The 19,861-nt window shown below is 54.3% G+C and overlaps 1 protein-coding gene across 1 annotated transcript in view; it reads right to left on the reverse strand.

The window, feature by feature from the left end:
* The window catches only part of ISX (intestine specific homeobox), a 49,326-nt gene extending 30,927 nt beyond the window's left edge, over window positions 1–18,399 (reverse strand). Inside the window, exons 1-3 of the mRNA XM_046646706.1 lie at window positions 18,365–18,399; window positions 16,946–17,111; window positions 8,163–8,203 (exon numbers count right to left, since the gene is read on the reverse strand). Coding sequence (XP_046502662.1) covers window positions 8,163–8,203; window positions 16,946–17,111; window positions 18,365–18,399 — 242 coding nt within the window. The remainder of the gene's footprint in view (window positions 1–8,162; window positions 8,204–16,945; window positions 17,112–18,364) is intronic.
* Window positions 18,400–19,861: the final 1,462 nt, after the last annotated feature.

The following is a 19,861-nucleotide window of genomic DNA, read 5'->3' on the forward strand; positions in this document are numbered from 1 at the left end:
GCACCTCCCATCACACTCAGGAGCACCTCCCATCACACCCAGAAGGAGCACCTCCCATCACGCCCAGAAGGAGCACCTCCCATCACGCTAACCTGGGAGCCAGCCAAGGGGAGGGGCCTGGAGAGTGTTCCAGGCAGAGGGAACAGCCCGGACAAAGGCCTGGAGGCACGAGAGGACCTAGGAGGTTTGGAGAAAGGCAAGAGGTTCAGGATGGTTCAGTTCGTGTGCATGCATGCGTGTGCCTGTGTGTTCACACATGTCCATGTGTGTATGTGTGTGGGGTACGTGTGTGAGCGTGTGCCCGGGTGGGGTGGGGCAGAACCCAAACCTTTCAGCCTGGTGAACAGACTCCTCATGATCTGTCCTGCACCTCTGCTTCTGTCTCTGCCCCAAATCTCCCCGGGGAGTCCTTGTTCATGACCGTGCAGCGTGTCTCTGGGTGGCTTTCTCTGCCCTGCCTGCTGGGCCAGGGCCCCAGTTCTGCGTCCCTCAGCTCAGACTTCGCACTGTTAAAATAAAGCAGAACAGAGACCAGGCCCGACAACCCCTGGAGCAGAGAAAACCAGTTAAGCCGTATAAGCAAAACGAAGCCGGGCTTATTTCAGCTACACGAGCGAGACTGAACTTCGCTTACTTCTTGTCAATGCCTCTGACAATCACAAAAGAGACTTAAGTCATCTTCCAAAAATGGTAGAAGATACTTACTTTTAACCAGTCCCCTGCCGTCTGGAAACTTCCATTGTAACAATCAAGGTTTAAAGGTTAAACGACTTCCTCACTTTCATTTCATAAGCCATCCTATAACGTCACGCCTCTGAGCCTCATACCGGTTTTCAGTTTGAAGCATTCCTGTTTGTGAACAGTTTGGATCTCACTCAGTAAAGTATTCCTATCAAATAAATCTCTGTCCATTTTTCTTTTGATACCGCTATCATAGTTTCCACATGGAATTCCCTGCACTATGAGGCCCTTGAAAGCCAGGCTGTGCCTTACTCATCTTTCATACCACACGCCTAACACAGTGGCTTGCATATAGCAGGTGTTCCATGACGGTCTGCTGAACGAAAATGCATGTGTTAGCATGTTAGTTAGTATTTTGTTTGGCTGCAAGTCACAGAATATGGGCATCTATATCTTAGAAAATATAAATGTATTTTTTCTGTCATGTAAATGCAGCCCCAGGGTTGTCAGGCCAGGGCTGTGTTAGCAGATTCACTATTCTCAGCATTTACCTACCTTAGTACCAGCTCCATCCTCAAGGTTGCCTCACAGTCCAAGTTGGCTGCTGGGGCTCCAGACATCAGGTTTGAATTCCAAGTGGAAGGGAAAAAGGACCAATCTCTCAGCTCGGCCAGCCCCCTTGTCAAGAGCTTTTTCTGGAGAAAAGCTCACCTAATGACTTTCTCCTTCACCTCCTTAAACCTCCCCTCTTAGCTGAAAGTGGGGCTAGGAAATACAGTCTTTAACCTGGGAACATTGCCACCCTGAATAAAATTAGGGTAGTACTGGTAGCAAGAAGAGGAACATGAATCTTGGATGCACAACCAGAACACTACAGCTCGTAGCTGGGAGCTGCAAGGCACAAGTTCCCTAAAAACCTAGAGAAAAGAAGTGAGGTGGCCTTCTTGGTGACAAACTTGATATTGAACACATACCAGGCTGACGCTGAGATGTACAAAGGCAACTTCACGGGACACAGGCCTGAAGCCTGGCAGCTCCCGGGGGTCTGAGAAAGCCCACACAGGTGCCAATGTGGGCAGTGCCCCTTGCTGACGGTTGGGGTCTGTGGGTGAGGCCACGGGGACGATTCCAGCACGAGGAGCTTGGTTATTTCAGTTCCACTGGGAAGACCACGTCCTTGAGACGCGTGTGCAGCCAACTGCCTTTGAGTCCAGGTCTCTGTCCCCATCTTGGGTACAAGTGGCTGTGAAATGGAACAGCTCAAACGCTCAGCTCGCTGACGTGCACAGGCTGGGACTCAGACAGACGCATATACGACGTGGCAGGTGACCAGTGCTAGAGGGAGAAAGTGAGTGAGGAGACAAGAACGCGAGGGAAGGGGCCAGGGAGCCGGGGAAGCGTCTCAGAAAGAAGGAGAAGCAGACGCCGAGATGCCGGAGTCCCATCTCAGCCCTGCCGTCGGCAAGCTGGTGTGTGGCTGCATCACTGGTCTCAGTTTCCCCCTCTGTGCCTTGGACTGGTGGCCAGAAGAGCCCAGTGACCAAGAACATGAGCCGTCGGGAGGGCGTCTCCCGCCTTTGAATCCCAGCTCACTGGTTAACTGCAGTCGCTGAGCAGGCGGCCTCGTCTCCCTGAGCCTTGTGGCCTCGTCTGACAAATGCGGATGCAGGCGGCTACGTGCAGGCGGGTGGTGAGGGCCTTGAACGAGGCAGCGCACATACAGTGCCCGCTAAAGTCGGGGCACAATGGACAGCAGCATCTCCCCCCCGCAGACCCCGCTGGACCAGGAAACGCGGTCCCTTCTTGACACTCTGCCTCCAGCTGGCACCGCCGCCAGTCCAGACTCCCTTTTGCAGCCTGTCTCCCTGGTGACAGTTGCTATGATTGTCTCAAAAGTTCAGCGGCGACCACCCATCTCACGGAAGGGCCCCCGCGCTGCTGTCTGAGTCCTTATGACCCGTGATTTATTAGGTTTGTCGTCCCTGATGACTTCTCAAATGAGCCCATAAATTACAAATATTAATAAAGTGTCCCTGGGTCTTAAACTGATAACTTGTATTATGGGGTCCATTTAGGGACCAATTACGATCGATGGACATTTCCGTCTGCATCACCATCCATCAGGGCACAAACGGCTCTAGGATTCGCGCCGGGGGTGGAAGGGCGACATCAGCCCAGGGGTGGAGCGTTATGTAGCTGCAGCCATTTCTTCTGCACCCACGGGCTGCATCTATTCCTAGACGCATCACTTAAATATGTTCCACACTCTCTTACTCCCCTTTGTGCTTCCAGAACTTTCTCTGGTGGGTGATTCATTCATTCATTCTTCATTCCCTTACTGCTTCCCTCCCTCCTTTGTTGAATGTTTACTGAGTACCTCTTATTTCTTTGGCCAACTCCGTAATTATATTGGTAATGATGACGAAGGCAATGATGATTAACAAAAAACAACCCTAGCTGATTTTGAGTACTAATACATGCCGGATTTTCCAGAGATAGAAACTGGGACACCCAAGCAGTAAAATAACAAGATCAGAGAGGTTAAGTGACTTGCCCAAAGCCACACAGCAAGGGAGGAGAGGAGCCAGGGAACTTTGAGCCAGTTCCTGTACTTCAGTCTCTTTTTCTATGAAATGTGTTCATTGACAGAATCCCTGTGACAGGGCTGCTGTGAGAACTGAATGTAAAGGGCCTTGAACAGTGCCGGCCTGCAGAAGGTCCTCAGGATGCGTTAGCTGCTGCAATCAGCACTAGGCCTAAACTTGATAATTTCGTTGAAATCTCCCAAAAGTCTCACAAGGAAGAGGACATCCAGGGTGAACCTTGCCCAAGGCCGCCCATGAAGAAGTGGCAGGGGTGGGATTTGAACCCAGGTGCCTCTTGTTGCAGAGACTTCACACTTAGGAGGCACTTTACCCCCCAACTCATCCGAGAAAGCAAAGCCAAGAGGGACCCCCAGCAGTGAAATGTATATATATGATGTGCATGTATATCAAACCATCATGTTGTTCACCTGAAATATATACAGATTTTATTTAAAAAAATTAAACAAAGAAGACCAAACTGCCCATGTGGCTTTCGTGGAAGGTTAGGTTCCCTCCTCCTGGGAAATCAGGGAGGACTTCCTGGAGGAGGTGGCCCTGGAGCCGTCTCTGAGGGCTCGGGGAGGAGGAGGTGCTGTAGAGATGGGGATGGTAACCCAGCGGGTGGGGTTCGCCTGGGGAAGAGCTGTGAGTTTGCCCAGAGCAGGGTGTCGGGTGGAGGGAGGCAGAATCGCTCTGCCGAGGACGTGGGCTCTGTGCCTGGCCACAGGGAGGGCCAGCCCTGGGAGGCAGGCATGACCCACGCTCCTGTGCCATGCCAGCGCCTCGCCAGCACGGGTGGGGATGGCACAGCGTCCCCCTCCGCGGTGGGTGGGCGGGCCGGAGGACAGGAGGCCTTGAACGCCGCAGCGGCGCACATAGCGGACCGTGACTTGGGGACTTGCCTTTGCAGGTTGAAAGGAAACCCTGACTTGGCACAGTTCTTTTTCTGATTCTGGGAGAACAGAAGAGAGAAGGGGAGTGCAGGTGGGAGCTCAGGATACACAGGAGGGAGGCCAGGTGACCGGGGCTCCGAGGACGTGCGGACCCCCAGCGAGCCGAGCTGCGGGGCCCTCCGTCGCTTCCTCCAAGGGGCACGGCCAGTGCGGGTTATGGGCAGGGGGACAGGCTGGGCGACATGTGGCTCGACAGGGATGTCCTGGGAGGTTGTCTGTGTAGAGGGCCGTGCAACCCGTTGCTCCCTTGGAAAGGGTCCACAGGTGCCTGCTGGAACTTTCAGAAAACGGTGTATTTTTACACTCAGATTATTTTTGAGCAGAAAAGACCTGGAGGGACCGTCTAGCCGAGACGGGAAACTGGCCCGAGAGGGAAGCAACTTTCCCAAGGTCACAGGGCCAGTTCAGTGGAGGCCCCAAGAAGAGCAGCACCGGGTCTCTTGACCCCTGATTTCATAGCATAGAAAATACCGGAGCCGGGACACCACTGAGGTCATCTCTCTCGTATGACAGATGCTCAGAGAGGGGGGCACATGACCTGCCTGGCCTGGGAGGCGGGGGCGCCACACAGTGGCCAAGGACTCCGGTTGTCAAGTGGGACAATCCCAGGTTCACGTCTTAACCCTGCCGCTGCCTAGCTGTGTGAGGTCTGTGTAGCGACGTCTCTGGGCTCGGGGTCCCCCATGGCTGAAGTGGGACTGGTGTGCTCAGTCACAGGCTTGTTGCGAGCGTTAAATGAGTTCCTGCGAGCACAGCACAGGGGTTGTGCCTGGCGACCCCGCCCGTTGCGTGCTGTTGTTCTCATTTCCCAGGCTGCACGTGGTGGGTGGCCGTATTGTGGGGGTTGCTGTGGCTGACTCCCCACTGCTCGTTGTTCTTGTCCTGTTGGGCGGTGACGCTTCAGTTTGGGGAACTGACTTAGGCTCCAGGCCTGAGCCCAGATGGATGGAAACCAGAAAGCTGGGAATTATCCCACTCCTTTTCCTCACGTTCCACATGGACTCCATCAGCCTATCCCGTTGGTTAGAGCTTTCATGGTGCCTGGAATCCCACCACTTCCCCCGCCCCCTCGGTCGCCCTCCGGGTGAGCAGATTGTGTCCTCGCCTTGGACGACTGCATCAGGACAACTGCTTTTCCCCTTTCCCCCGCAGTCTGTATGCCCCGTATCTCGTCTCCCTGCTTGAGCACCTGCCCGGCCCCCTGTGAATCCGGAGGAGAACCAGTAGCCTCCGGGCCCCTGGGAAATCCCATTCCATGGCTTCTCTGTGCTCCAGCTCCACAGACCTCCTGGCAGTTCCTTCCAACACACCAGACACACTCACATCTTTGCATCTGCTGTTCCTTCTGTCTGAAATGCTTTTCCCTACACAGTCTCATGCTCACTCTTTTGTTCCCGATAGTCTGCTCAGACACCCTTTCTCAGCCAGGCCCTTTGTGTTCACCCTGCTCTGGAACCCTGATCCTTCTTTTCTTTTCTATGGCACTGACCTCCTTCTTATGTGTGATACGATTTTAGCATGTGGATGGCTTAGCTCTTATCCTCCTGCCAATTAGGTTGTCAGCTTCCCGTTTCCCCAGCCTGGGCCCCCCCTCCTCCAGCCACACGAATATTTACGCCGCACAAGGGTGAGCTTGGGACCACCACTTGGACGTCAGTGCCATCTCCACGTCTCATCCCCTTGCATCGGGACCACCTGTGCCTGAAGCACAACGCTAAAACTTACAACAAAAGTTAAGTAAATTGTGCCTTGTGTTTAACACTATTTTACTATAATTAAAATAGTACACTAATCTTTAGAATGAACGAAGAGTGAACCACGTTTTTCTCCTTTAGGTGGAATTTTTCTGACAAGACGGTATAATGGTTGGTTAGGACAAGCTTCACTTCTTATTAGGTTTCCACAGCACAGCTATAAAGAGGGTCATTTTTGCAAAAAACGCTGGAGGGCTTCCTAAGTTTTCCTAAGGGCCTCTCTTAGCGCTTTGATATTTAAATTATTCTCTTTGGAGGTACTTACTCATTATCCTCATTGATTTCCTCTTTGTTAATTATTAACAGGTCTTACCCTTCTAGATAGTACTAATAATTAATATTTTCTGAGCGCTCACGACGTGCTGGGCTCTCTGTGTCTGTTAATGGATTTATTTTGACCGCAAGTCTGTGTGGTAGGACGTATTGTTCCACGTGTGTTATGCGGGAATGGAGGCGTGGAGAAGTTCGCTGACTTGCTCCTGGTTGTGCGGCTAGAAAGTGGAGGAACAGGGCCTTGAACGACAGAGCCTGCTTCTCAACCGCTCGTTTGTCAAAGACACGTGTGTGATCTGAGCCATGCCCTAAGATCACTTTGGCTGATCTCATGGACTCCCGCTTCCTTTGTGAGATTTGCATTTTCAGATGAAATTCACCTGCATTTCATGTGCACGGCATCACGGGATGCAGATGTCCCACAGTCCATGAGATTGACTGACGACTGACCCAATGGCGTGATGGGCTGAGACGGAGACTGGTGCTGAGGAGGGCGGGACAGCTGAGCAAGGACGCCTTTGCAAGTGGCCAGTCCGCTGATGATTTTTGCATTTGGCCCTGGAAGGAAGTGCATGAGAACTGCTCTAGGGCTGGGTAAACTCACAGCTGGGCATTTAGAGTGAAGAGCCCAGATCTGCTGCCACGGCTGTTCCCTGGATTCGTTCTTTGACGTAATGAAAGGCCAGCCATGACCGTCTGATGGGCTGGGCCCAGGGCAGGAGGGGAGGATGTATCGGGGGCCATCAAACTGATGTTTGTTGGACACCAACTCTGTGCCAGACTTCTGGGAGATTTCATTAGTCTTTACCACAAGCCGGGGAGAGAGGTATGACATGCCCATTTTACAGATGAGGCCCGGGAGGTAAAGTCACCTGGCCTAGGCACTCAGATCCAGATTTAAACTCTGGCTTATGGGTCACCTAAGCCCAGGCTTTTTCCATTGTCCTGCACGGTCTCCTTGCTAGTACAGAGAGATCAGCTGAGGGTGACCTTGGGGACCTCTGGCAGGGTTGGGCCGGGAGGCAGCCAGGGTGGTTGTGCTGGCAGGATGTGAGAAGCTGGGCCTGTAGGAAGTGAGACAGCCCTGGATAAGCCCCGTGGGGCCAGCTTGCCGGCGTCTGTTCCATCGGCTGCCTCCTGGCCTCTCCAATTCCATAGATTTGGAAACAGACTGGTTCTCTAGGAGCAAAAAGGGAGGCTGGCCTTCTAATGATTTCATCGCTGCCACTTACAAAAGCTCAAGAACATGTCACTTCCCAGTTTAGGGGCTGCAAATTGCCAGCTCCAGAAATGTCAGGTTGGCCAGCTGGAGAAGTGCCAGAGTGAGGCTGAGGGACATGGGAAAATTTCTGCAGAGCCCCACGGAACACAAAGGGAGTGTGGCTCTTGATTCATATACCCATTACACACAGTGTGTTGCATGACCAGGCTAATAGGAAATAAACCAGAGGAGCATCTGTCCATGCTTGGGCACACACAGGCCTCAGGATCGCTCAGTCCCAGCTGACCACCTCCCGGCCTGGCCCCTGGAGGCTGAGGACATGGAGAAAATTTTTGGCACAGCCAGGAATCATCAGAGAGGGGGCCACACACATCTCACAGTCAGTTCGCATGGGCCACGAGATCTCTTTTCTCTCCCTTAGTTTCCCTAGGGGGTTGGGGTGGGGTCAACGTCATCCTTTTGGTCCAGATCCTTTGTGTAGGGTCCTTGGCTGAAGAGATGAGAGCTGGGCCCCCTGCACCGTCCCTCCTATGTATGGCCCGAGCTGCTGCCACTCCCCATAGGGCCTGTGGCCGTTGGGAAGGGCTCTCCTTGGGGCAGATGTGGGCGGGCGTGGAGCCCGTAACCAGGGAGAGCTGCGTTTTCCCGGCCCCTCAGTGGGTGCTCTTGTGCAGGGCATGAGCTGTTCACTCACCGGTGGTCACAGGGCCCTGGTGGGGGCAGAGGGAACCCGCCCTGCAGGGAGGCAAGCGGTCAGGCTCCCGAGGCTGGGGTTTGGCCCTCCCTCCTTCCTCTGGCCTCCATCCTCCTGTGACTTCCTTCTCTTTCCCTCCCATCTCCCCTCCCTATGCTAGGGCGACTCCATTAGGACTTTGGGGAATAGTCTTGGGGTTCAAACGGACTCTGGAGGAAACGGAAATGACTCTCCACACAGAGAAAAGTGCTCTGTCTCGTCAGTAACCCAGGAACTAGGAATTTAAGTGATAACGGGATACCTGGAAATTGTTTTATACAATTGGCTCATTTTGAGCTTTTATTCAGCGTATAACTCTCTGGGTGTGTCTCAAGATGTAAACGCCTCACAGTTCATAGTGTCCAAAATTCCGGAACCCCAGAATACTGAAAATGGGCCTTTCAGTCCCTGGGGGACGGTCCCCAAGCACCTGCTCAGTGCTGGGCTCCTCTGAAGCAGGAAGGCAGAGCTGGAGGTCATCATAGTCTGGACCAAGCACACACGTGGGGACAGGTGTGACTGGGGTGGCAAAGCGGTCACGAGCAGAGCCCTGCAGGCCAGCACCTCTGGATGGATCCAGACCATGGCCCTCCCTGGGGGTGACCTTCACGAGGACTGGTGGGCACCAAGCTCTGCCACAAGAGGAACCTAGCAGGGACTCAACACGTGCCTTTTAATGTGAAGGAGGCAGACAGGACGAGGGGGCGGCCGGAGCAGGGGGACAGGGAGGAGCTTGTCTTACCTGGGGAGCTGTAAGTCGTGCAAGGAGCACGCGTGTAAGAGGGGAGGGGGCTGGACGGCAGAGGCTTTGAATAGCACGCCGAGGAATTATCTGGCTCCTCTGACCGCGGGGTGTGCCAGTTGTCAGTCGATCGTCTCTCAGCTCCAAACCCAGCCTCCCTTGCCCAGCTTTCCCCCTGTGGAGCTGGGCCCTGCAAACGTTTCTCCTCCTCCAGCAGGCGCAATGCTGGGCCTGGTCAGCAGAGGGCGCTGGAGGGCCCCGGGCTTTTGTTTCGTGGCCTAAGCAGGTGGCTTCCACATCAGCAGCTGCCTTCCCTGCCAGGGACACGAGGGGACCCTGATGAAGCCCCTCGCCCAGCGAGGCCAGCTGCACCCCACTGAGCCCCGGCCTGTGGCAGCCTAGCAAACTTCCACCACCCGGCCGGCTCAGCCGCACCCTCTCCAACGAGGTCTGCCTCTCAGTCTCGGGTGGGGTGCAGCTTCTTTCAAATGTGTGCCTTCCCTGGGTGCCCAGCCTCCGCCCCGGGGGGCGGGGGGGGAGCCCGCTCCTTACATCCGCTATTTCTCTTCTCTTTATTCCTCTCAGTAGTTAATCCCCGTTGCTAATTAATAATTCTCTATGTTAAATTTTCCCCGGTTTGGTCTCCTGACTGGACTGTGACGGATACATAGGGTGGCTACGGTTTGGATGAGAGAGCGTCAGATCTTTGGGTCTAGAGACCCAGGTCTCTCAAGCTGTGTGATGTTGGCTAAGCCTCCCTCCCTCTCTGGGCCTCGGCTTTCAGTGAAATTAGTGGTTTGGACTAAGTGAGCCCAGATGTCCCTTCTAGCTTTGCGTGTCTGGCCCTAAGGCCTGGTAGGTCCCTCACGTCTTTAAGAACCCACCCCTCTAGTGGCACAGATGGGGGGTCAGCCTTGGAGTGGGGTCTGAGGGGCCAGGAAGGACTCTAGTCTGGAGTCACAGGGCTATGGATGCACCTGGCTTCTCTGAGACTCAGTTTCATCCTGTGCGAGGTGCGGGTCTTCCTGTTGCCTTACAGAATGGGGGAGCAGTGAACCCGGAAGAGAGTCGAAGCCTCTTTATGAACTGAATCTCTGCCCCCAGTGAAGCATCGTTGTCAGAGAACGTGCCAGAGGCGAGCTTGCAGAGCGGGGGCGTCGGGAACCCAAGGGTCTGCAGGGGCCGCTCCTGGTCATCCTGTGACCTCACCCCCGGGCATTCGGCGTCCTGGCCCACCTCGGTGTGTCAACACATCACTTCCACCTCCGCCTCTCTTGTCCCGTGGCCTTTCCCTGTGTGTCCGGCTCTGCGTATGCTCTCTTCTAAGAAGGCCACCAGTCATATGGGTTGGGACCTGCCCTAATGGCCTCCCGACTCCATTACACCTGCCAAGACCCTCCTTCCACATAAGGTCGCATTCACAGGCAGTGGGGGTTGGGCATCAACATCTTTTGGGGGGAACCCAGTTCAACCCATAACTGTAAGCAAAGCTCTTCCCGTGGTGTCGGTGCCTCGTGCGTGCTCAATAAATATTAGCCCTTCTTATGGCTTCTGAGGCTCGAAGGAGACAAAGTTCACAAAGTCCCTTTGCGCGTGATAAACCAGGGGCAGAGCCAGGCTTGGCCATCGGTGCTGTCTCGACTGATGTTATAGGAGATGCCTTCAGCTGGAGGCAGAAGCCACAGACTCCTCAGGGAAGAGAAGGTACCAGTCAGGAACTCTGCGTGCGGAGGGTGGGGAGGGGAGAACACGGGGCGGGGGGCAGGAGGCGTCTCCCCACCGTGGGTGGCCGGCTGTGGGACAAGTGCCAGACACACTGGGAGTGGGGCCCAGAGTGTGGGCAGCTCAGGCAGGGCCAACCCAGGGCAAAGGCGGAAAGAAAGTGCCACCTCTTGGGCCGGGCCTCGCCGCTGGGATGGCTCGACGGCCTGGTACGTTGCAAGGTCCTGTTGTCTCTGCTTCCGAAATATCTCCCGAGCCACATTTCCTTGCACCGCCTGTTCAAGGTGCCATGGCGTCTCCTCTGGACAAGCATGAAAACCTCAACCCCAGGGCTCCCCGCTTCTCCCTGTGCCCTCCCTCCCTGCAGTCATCTGTTAACACAGCGGCCAGACTCCCCCTTTTGAAAACATAAGTCAGATGGGGCTTACACCTGCTTGCACCTCCACAGGCTTCTCATTGCTCTGGGATTCCCTTGGCCTCCAGCCTCCTCTCGACTGGCTTCCCTACCATCCTCTTGCTCCCCCAGCACCACCTCCCTGTCTCTTCCAGTTCCTCCAACACATCAAGTCTGGTCCTGCCTCAGGACCTTTGCACTTGCTGCCTGTTTCCTCTGTATTGGAAAGTCCTTTCTCAGGTCTTGGCCTGGCTTCCTCCTCTTGTCATTCATTCCAATCTCTGTTCAGATGTCTTCCCTGCTGACCCCATTTAAAGGAGCTCCCCGTGCCAGTCTCTCTCTGTCTCTGTGCTCTTTCTGTTTTTCCTAATACTTACCTTGATCTGAAATTATCTTGTGTTTTATGTATCTCCTTGTGTGTCTGTTTTTGCTCCTAGAACGTAACAGGCAGAAAGAGATGAGGAATTATGAATATCTTGTTTACTTCTGTATCTTTAGTGCCAAGAACAGGGTATGGAATAAATGGGAGCTCAGGAATATTTGTTGCGTGAATGAACAATAGGACCAAAAGGACGTGGAATGTGTGTGCGGGGAGGCATCGGGGGAATTCAGCACGAGCCCTTCTCGCCACTCGTCCCCTGGTTCCCAGTTTTGATAAATAAACCTCTGCAGAGGAGGCTGAGTAATATTCCTAGTTGCCACTTTCTCAGCGTCGTTGGCATTGTACTAAGCTCCTGGCAAGGACGATCTCATCTGTCCACCTGGCGACCCCAGGGGCAGGTGCTTTACCGTCCTCGTGTGGCAGAGAAGGGAACTGACACAGAGAGGTTCAGCTGATTGTCTAAGGGAACACAGCTAATGCGTGGTGGAGTTCGGGCTCCCGGCGGGCAGCGTCCCTCTCTGGCTGGTGTACCCACCTCTTCTGTCACTTGCACGGCAGGAAACGGCCTGACGGTCCATCCTGAGACCTTGCTCTACATCCAGTTTCCCCGTATGGGACCCCGTCCTACTTTAGGGGGTCCCCTGAGATTATGGGGGTCTTCCTGGGGTTACAGCCTGGCTGCCAGACCTCTCTGATGCTCGACTCTCCGAATCTTGACCTTCCCTACATTCCGGCTTGTTCTGCCCGGGACCTGGTGCCGGGCAGACTGTCCTTGTAATTCACTTAACGGTGCTTTCGGCTGCAAGTGAGGGAAACCCCGACTCAACCTGCCTTAAACAAGGAACTTTATCATTTCTGGTAACAGGTGTGGAGCCCTGCGTGGACCCTGCCGCCAGCAGTCTCTTGCTGCATCCCCGCAAACCCGTCCATCTCCATCCTCATCAGAGAGAGGGAGGAGCTGCTGAGGCTGCCCACTGAGGTCCTGGGGCCCAAGGAACCGGCCGTCTGCTCCAGGACACAGCCATTGGATGACTAAGGAGGGGACCGTGGAAATTCAGGCATCTGGGAAACGCCCCACTCCTCGGTGCTCACAGCCAGAGAGACCAGCAGGATGAACCCACCACGCTCACAGCCCCGTGTGCAGCACTGCCGTGAGGAGCCAGGACCCCGGGTCATCAGGGTGAAGCCCAGTGCGAGGCAGGGCCACACGGGGGCCCAGAGCACAGAGTCTGGAGCCAGCTGGTCTCGGTGGGAGCCTTGGCTCTTCCCCCTGGAAGCTGTGGACCCTCGGGCATGTCACATACCTCTCAGTGCCTCAGTTTCCTCTTCCATAATATGGGGCTAGTTACAGAGCCTGCTTACAGGGTGGTCGTGAGGCTTCAATGAGTCGCTGTATGTGAAGCCCTTAGAGGCGGTTGGCTATTCCACCCCCACCCCACAAAATCTCATCCCCTACTGCCTTCCGAACCTGACTCAGTTTCCCACATCTCCCAGCTCCCCAGACCAGCGGCCGCCCAAGGGAGTCGGAGGCAGCCGTCGGCCCAGGTCGGGCAAGAAGGGCTGTAGAGAATTTCAAACAAGAATAAAAGCAATAAAAGTCAGCCTGCTTTTCATAATCACCGTGCACCCACAGCTCCAACCAATGTGAGTGATAGCATAGCCCCCCTGCCGGCATGAACGGTCCCGCCTCCCCGCAGTCTGGGGATGCCCCAGCCCAGCCCCTCTGCCGTGCCCTCTAGGACCATGGGGCGCCATCAGCAGGACTCCCCACACACAGCAACCCCCCCCCCCCCGCCCCCGCAGCCCCTTGCCCTCTTGGTCTGGAGGACGCCTGGAGCTCCCCCAGCACACCGTGTCCCTGGCAGCCTTTCAAGTAGGTTTTTCTCCTCTCCCACACGCCGTGTTCGGCGGGGGTGCCTTGCCCATCCTTGCTGTCCAGGACAAGGCGTGGATGATGAGATTAAAACCTCTGCCAGCCCTTCTTCCTTGCAGTCATCTGTGGACCCCGAGTTTGTGTCTCTGAGACCGAAGCTCTTAGCCTCTGGCTACCTGCCAGGCCTCCAATATGGACTTCGGGTCCAAATCTGGGGGATTTTAGAGTCTGCAGAGAGGACTCCTCCAGCACCCCAGCCCCTGGGTTCCTTAGACGCCTCTCCTCCGATGCACTTGTCCTTACGCCTCCCTCAGCCAGTCACCCCTTGGTTACCCCTGGACCTGTTTTCACCAATATCTGGCAGCTGCCCTGCCCCACAGCCTGGAGGGTTCCTCGCTTCACCCAGCGCCTCCTGTCTTGCCTGTCACTTGTCTTGCCTGTTCTGCCTGCATTTCACTTTATGCTTGGACCTACGAATGAGGTAGCCGTCCTGTTCACTGCTGGCTCCTTCTGTCTTTCTTTCTGGTTCCTTCTCATCTCTCTGAACTCTCCCTGTTGGAGGGCCCCAGGGCTCAGCCCCCGGAGCATCCTCTCCACTGGCGTCCACACCCCTGTGATCTCATCCAGCTCATGGCTTGGGTCGCCATCCACGCCCTGATGTCTCCCGGGTTTCTCTCCAGTCTGGTCCTTTCCTTTGAAATGCAAAGCTGTCTGTCTGGCTGCCTCCCTGGGTCTCCACTTGGCCATCTAATAGACATTTCAAACTGGGCAAGTCCCCAGCGGAATTCCTGACTGTCCCGTCCCTCTCTAATCTTCTCCGTCTCAGAGAATGGCGACTCTCTTCCTCCAGTTCCTCAGACCACCTCCTTAGAGTCATCCCCGATGTCCCTCTTTCTCTCACACCTACTTCCTAGTCATCAACAACCCCGTTGGCTCTACTTTCAAAATATATTCAAACGCTGACCACTCCTCCCCGTCTCCATCATGACCACCTGGGCCAAGCTGCCTTCACCCCTCCACTCCAAGCTGGTCTCCTTGCTTCTGCTCTTGCCCGACCCTACATTCTACACCAGAGAAGCCAAAACTGTAAACTATTCGTCAGATCATGCCACTCCTCTGCTCACCTCCACCCCCCGCCCCCACAGTGGCTTTCTAGCAGACTTGAAATAAAATCCAGAGTCTTCCATGCTTGACCTGGCTGTAGACTGCCTCTCTGACCTCATCTTCCACCTCCCTCCCCCCACCTCACTGCCCTCCCATCGAGGTCACACCTGCCGTCCTTCCACCTGGAGCACTCGTTCCTACGTCTCTCTGTGACCCACTCCTCACTCAGTCAGGTCTCTGCTCAAATGTCAGCTCCTCCAGGAGACCTTCCTTGATATACCCTACCTCAGTAGCACTTCCCAGCATGCACTTCTCTTTCTTCCCCTCCTCCTCTTCCTTCTCCTCCCCTCCCACTTATTTAACTTCAGAGCACTCATCAGCTACTAACACAAACCGTATTTTTCTGGCTATCATCTTCCTATCCTGCTAGACTGTCGCTCCTTGAGGACAGAACTCTGATCTGTTTTTTTTCCTGTTGTATTCCAGCCAGTCAACAACTGTTACAATTTTTGAAAAAGTTTATTGTTCATGTCACTCTCCCTGTGACCCTCCCCACACACATTCTAACGTCTCTGAAATCGGGATGTTTCTTAACATCACCGCTGGCTGGGAAGCAGTCATAACACAGTTGTCACAGCTCATATGTTCCAATCACGACTTCCGGATCAGGTGTCAGCAGCTGGGAAGGAAATCCGGAGACCACGGCCAAGCGTTGTTTTAAGATATGCGGCATCTTCTTTATCCATTCATCCTGTGATGGGCACTTAGGTTGCTTCCAAGTCTTGGCTGTTGTGAAGAATGCTGCGATGGACATAGGGGTGCGTGCATCTTTTCGAATTAGTGTTTCCGTCTTCTTTGGGGGCACATGTGTACAGTGACGGACGGCAAATAGACTTTTGGTGGTGAACACGATGCCGTCTATACAGAAGTTAAAACATAATGATGTACACCAGAAACGTATGTAATGCTATGAACAACGTAACCTTAATAAAAACAAAGAAATGCTGCGTTACCCAGGGGCACTGAGGACGATACTGTGTGCAAAACAAGGACAAAAGCAAAACAAAGATTTTGAGCCAAAAAAGTGATTCAGAAGCGTTGGTGTCTGGATATGGTACATTTTAGGAGCACCTTTATCAATTTATCTTGCATACATTTTCTTTTTATGTATTCACAAGTGTGGCACCAAGCTATGTTTAAATAGTCTAAAATAACTTTCAGTAAGTGTAAAATAAAAAATCTAAGTAATAGGAAAGCATTATGCTATAGTTTAATTTGGCAGCATTTTCCCTTGTTAGTGGTACATAAAAATGGTGCATTTTATAAACGTGTTAAACCAAGGGTTGGCACACTTTTTATGTAAATGGTCAGATAGGCAATATTTTAGGCTTCCAGGTGGTACAGTCTCTGTCATAATTACTTAACGGCCACTGTATTGCACCAGCAGCCACCGACAACCCTTAAATGAACAGGTGTGGCTGTGTTCCATGAAAACTTTACGGGATTTAGATTTCATATAATTTTCATGCATCCTGAAATATTACTCTTCTTTTGATTTTTTCACCTGTATCAAAATGTAAAAAAAAAAACAAACAAACCACTCAGCTCCTGGGCTGAACAAAAACAGGCCCGAGGCTGCAGTTTGCTGCATCCTGTATTAAATTCAGTGAAAGGTGGTAACCTGCAGTACAGACGGGAAGCTGGAGCCAGAGCGTCAATGAAATAGCTTGCTCAAGAGAAAAGACTCCTAGATCTGGAAGCTCTTAGGCATTGTCTGCTGTTCCATCTGCAGGTGGAGAAACCGGATCCTGGCGCCTTACGTACAGTTACGGTCACCCAGTGAGCCGTTGGCATTGCCAGGACAGGATGCTTGCTGTTATAAACCGTGTTTTTCAGACACAATAATGGGTGTAAACGTGCACCCATCACAGTGCACCAAATACAGTACGCGGCACGTCTTAACGTCTTACTAAGTGTTACTCCCCGCTCCTGCTAGGCCAGCCCTCCATCCTTTTTGGAGGGGAGGGGGCACCCTCCTGTTCCTAAGGCCGTGCGCCCCGCCCAACCCCACCCGCGCTGGGCCGCCTCCCGCCGCCACGTGTCGCCCCAGGGGCCGAGACGGGAGACCGTCAGGAGTGGGAGGACAAGCTCAGCGATCTGCGCCTCCAGCCCCCTCCCCCTGCCCCCTGGAAGCTATTTGTGCTTCTTTAAACCATCGCCCGGGGCACTTGCCTTCCTCCCCTCACCTCTTTATCGCTCACTGCGCGCTCTCTCCCCAGTTAGTGGTTCATTTACTGCTCAATCTGTGATTAATTAAAACAATTTAAATAACTGTGCTGATGCTAAATTCATTTGCAGCCACCTCCGCCGCGCATGGCTGCCGAAGCGCGCGGGAGCCGTGGGCGCGCCCCGCCGACCGCCAGGGGGCGCTGTGGTCTCAGGTTTCACCGGGACCGCGGCCTCGGCTCAGGGCCGGTTCCCGCGCCAGGAAAGGGTTAAAACGTGCACGCTCCCCGCTCCCACCCACCTTGTCTTCTTCCACGTGGGCTCCCACCGTGCCCTCGAAGTCCCCAGAGAACCTCCGGGCTAATCCAGAGCAGGAAATGTCAGGGAAGCGAACTCCGTTCTCCTGCCCTGAGTCAGCCCCAGAACGTTCTGGGGACACGTTGAGCTCAGACAGCGGGAAGGTCTGGCTTGCAGGAGGGGAAACAGAGGCACAGACTGTGTGAGCCAGAAGCCTCCAGGTGGCCTTTCTTGCTGGGAGAAAGGAGCAGCGGCGCAGGGCAGAGGCCCCGGCCTGGGTTCCTCCACCATGAGTTGTGTATTGGTTTGATAGTGTCCCCCCAAGTGCACGTCCGCTCAAAACCTCAGAATGTGACCTTATTGGGAGAAGGTTACTTGCAGATGCGCTTAGTTAAGGCTCTCAAGATGAAACCATCCTGAGTTTAGGCTGGGCCCTGAATCCAAGGACTGGTGTCCTTATGAGAGTCACAGAGAGACGCTCATATATAGGGAAGATGGCCATGCAGAGACGGAGGCCGAGACCGGAGTGACGTGGCCACAAGCCGAGGGGCCCAGGAACCGCCAGAAACTGGAGGAGGGAGGAACGATTCTCCCCGAAGGTCTCCGGAGGGAGCACTGCCCGGCCATCACCCCAGCTTCAGACTTCTGGCCTCCAAAACCATGAGGGAATAAATTCCTGCTGTTTTCAGCCAGTTTTAACCCGTTTTAACCAGGTTTGTGTAATTGGTTACGGCCGCCGCGGAAAGCAAACACAAGGTGTTAAGAAAGAAACCAGCCTGGGAGAGCCTGCTGGGGGCAGGCGCTTTGCTAAGCGCAGTCACAGACGTCTGCTCATTTAAGTGGCAAAACCCCGCCCCAGCCCGGGGCAGCCTGGACCCAGGGCTGCTGGTGGCGGAGCAGCTCTCCTGCCTCCCTCTCCACGGCCCCGCCCATTTCCCGGGCTCAGGTCTTGTTGGTGAGGACAGAGACGTTTGCTGGGTGAGCGAGGGTCGAGGGCGCAGGCTGCCCTCAGGGGGAGCGGGCCCGGCGGTGGGATGACGGTGACACGTGGCGTCCGGGCGTGCTCCGGTGCAGGGAGCACTGTTCAGTCCCGGCTGGCCCGCTTACAGATTCGCACGGCGCGGATGGGTGAGAGGGACCGTGACCTTGGGCCAGGCCAGGGGTCCCCACCCCCCAGCCCCACGTCCCCCCCACTTCCCCCCCCTCCCCCCACCCCCCCGCCCCCTCGCCGTCCCCGTGTGTTTTGCCCCCAGGGCATGCTTGGCAATGTCTGGAGACGTTTTTGGTTGTCATAGCTGGGTGAGGAGGTGCTGCTGGCAGCTAGAGAGTGGAGGCTGGGACGCTGCTAAACATCCTACAAGGCACAGGACAGCACCCCCCACCCCCCCCACGAGAATTATGCAGCCCCGAGTGCCAGTGGTACTGAGCCTCTAGCGTGTATCTTTCCTGCTCCTCCATCATTGCGATAAGCTCCTCGACTGTTTGGTCCTTTAGATACCTGCCTGGCCAACTCATTCCACCTCTTTGCTCAAAATGCCACCTTGTTGATGAGACCTGTTCCAACCATCTTATTTAAAATGGCAACCCTGAGGCTGGCCTGGTGGTCTAACAGTTACATTAGTCACACTCTGCTTTGGTGGCTGGGTTGGGTTCCCAGGTGTGGACCTATACCACTCCTTGGTGGCCATGCTGTGGCAGTGAGCCACGTACGAAATAGAGGAAGACTGGCACAGATGTTAGCTCAGGGCTAATCTTCCTCAAGCAAAAAATAAATAAATAAATAAAATGGCACCCCTGCTCCTCCTCTATGGCCCTCCCTTATCCCTTTTATCTTTCTTTTATTTTAATTTTATTTTTTAAGCCTGTTTTCTTTTCTTGTTTTTTGAGGAGATTGGCCCTGAGCTAACATCTGTTGTCAATCTTCCTCTTTTTTTTTTTCTCCCCTAAGCCCCAGTGCACAGTTGTATGTCCTAGCTGTAGGTCGTTCTAGTTCTTCTGTGTGGGATGCTGCCACAGCATGGCTTGATGAGCTGTGTGTACATCCGTGCCCAGGATCCGAACCCGCGTACCCTGGGCCACTGAAGTGGAGTGCACGAACTTAACCGCTACACTACCAGGCTGGCCCCAATCCTGCTTTAAAAAAGAAAGTTCATAACACATATGCCTTCTAGTATCCTAATTTTGCTACTTATTTCCCATATTTCTAGTTCATTGTCTATCTCCAACAAAGCATTTTTTTGGCCCTATCTTCTTAACTAGTGTATTCCTAGTGCCTAAATATTCATTGACTCAAATGATGCCCTTTCAGCAGATTTCTAATGCGCTCGAGCATGCTCAAGGCGCTGAGGGGTCTGACAGCAAGGAAGCCAGTGTCTCTCTTTCACCCAGGCTTTCTCCACCGTCCCTGACCTCGGAACTGGCTCCCTTTGTCCCTCCATCCCCCATCAACCAGGCCCATCCTGCAAACTCGCTCTGGCAGTCGCTGCTGTGTTCCAGCCCCTTCCTGGGGACATCTGAGGGCAAAGATTCCGAAGGGAAGGGTTGGGGAGCCTTGGGACGAAGTTGTGGGGACAGAACTGCCACCAGGAGAGCTCCGTGGGGACAGAGGCGCCAGGGGCTGGCCCAGATGGGCAGGCACTCGGCCTGGAGCTTGGACGCCCGCCGCCTGGGAGGGGGGCTCAGCTGGGCAGCGCCTCCTTTGCACCCGTGTCAATACTACATTTGATGAGGGCTGGAAAGAGCAAGACAGCATGTGCCCAGGCCCATTCTTTGGAGGAGCTGGGAAAAGAAGGCCTAGCCTAATTTTCTGATCTAACAGAAAACTGGTGGTAGTTCTGTGAAAAGTCAGGGTGTGCGTTTAGGAGATGCTGACCAGCCTGGCTGTCTCTTCTGAGACCCTGTGTGCTGGGAAGTGGTATCT

Source organism: Equus quagga, chromosome 19 (assembly GCF_021613505.1).
Source record: "Equus quagga isolate Etosha38 chromosome 19, UCLA_HA_Equagga_1.0, whole genome shotgun sequence".
Lineage (NCBI taxonomy): Eukaryota > Metazoa > Chordata > Mammalia > Perissodactyla > Equidae > Equus > Equus quagga.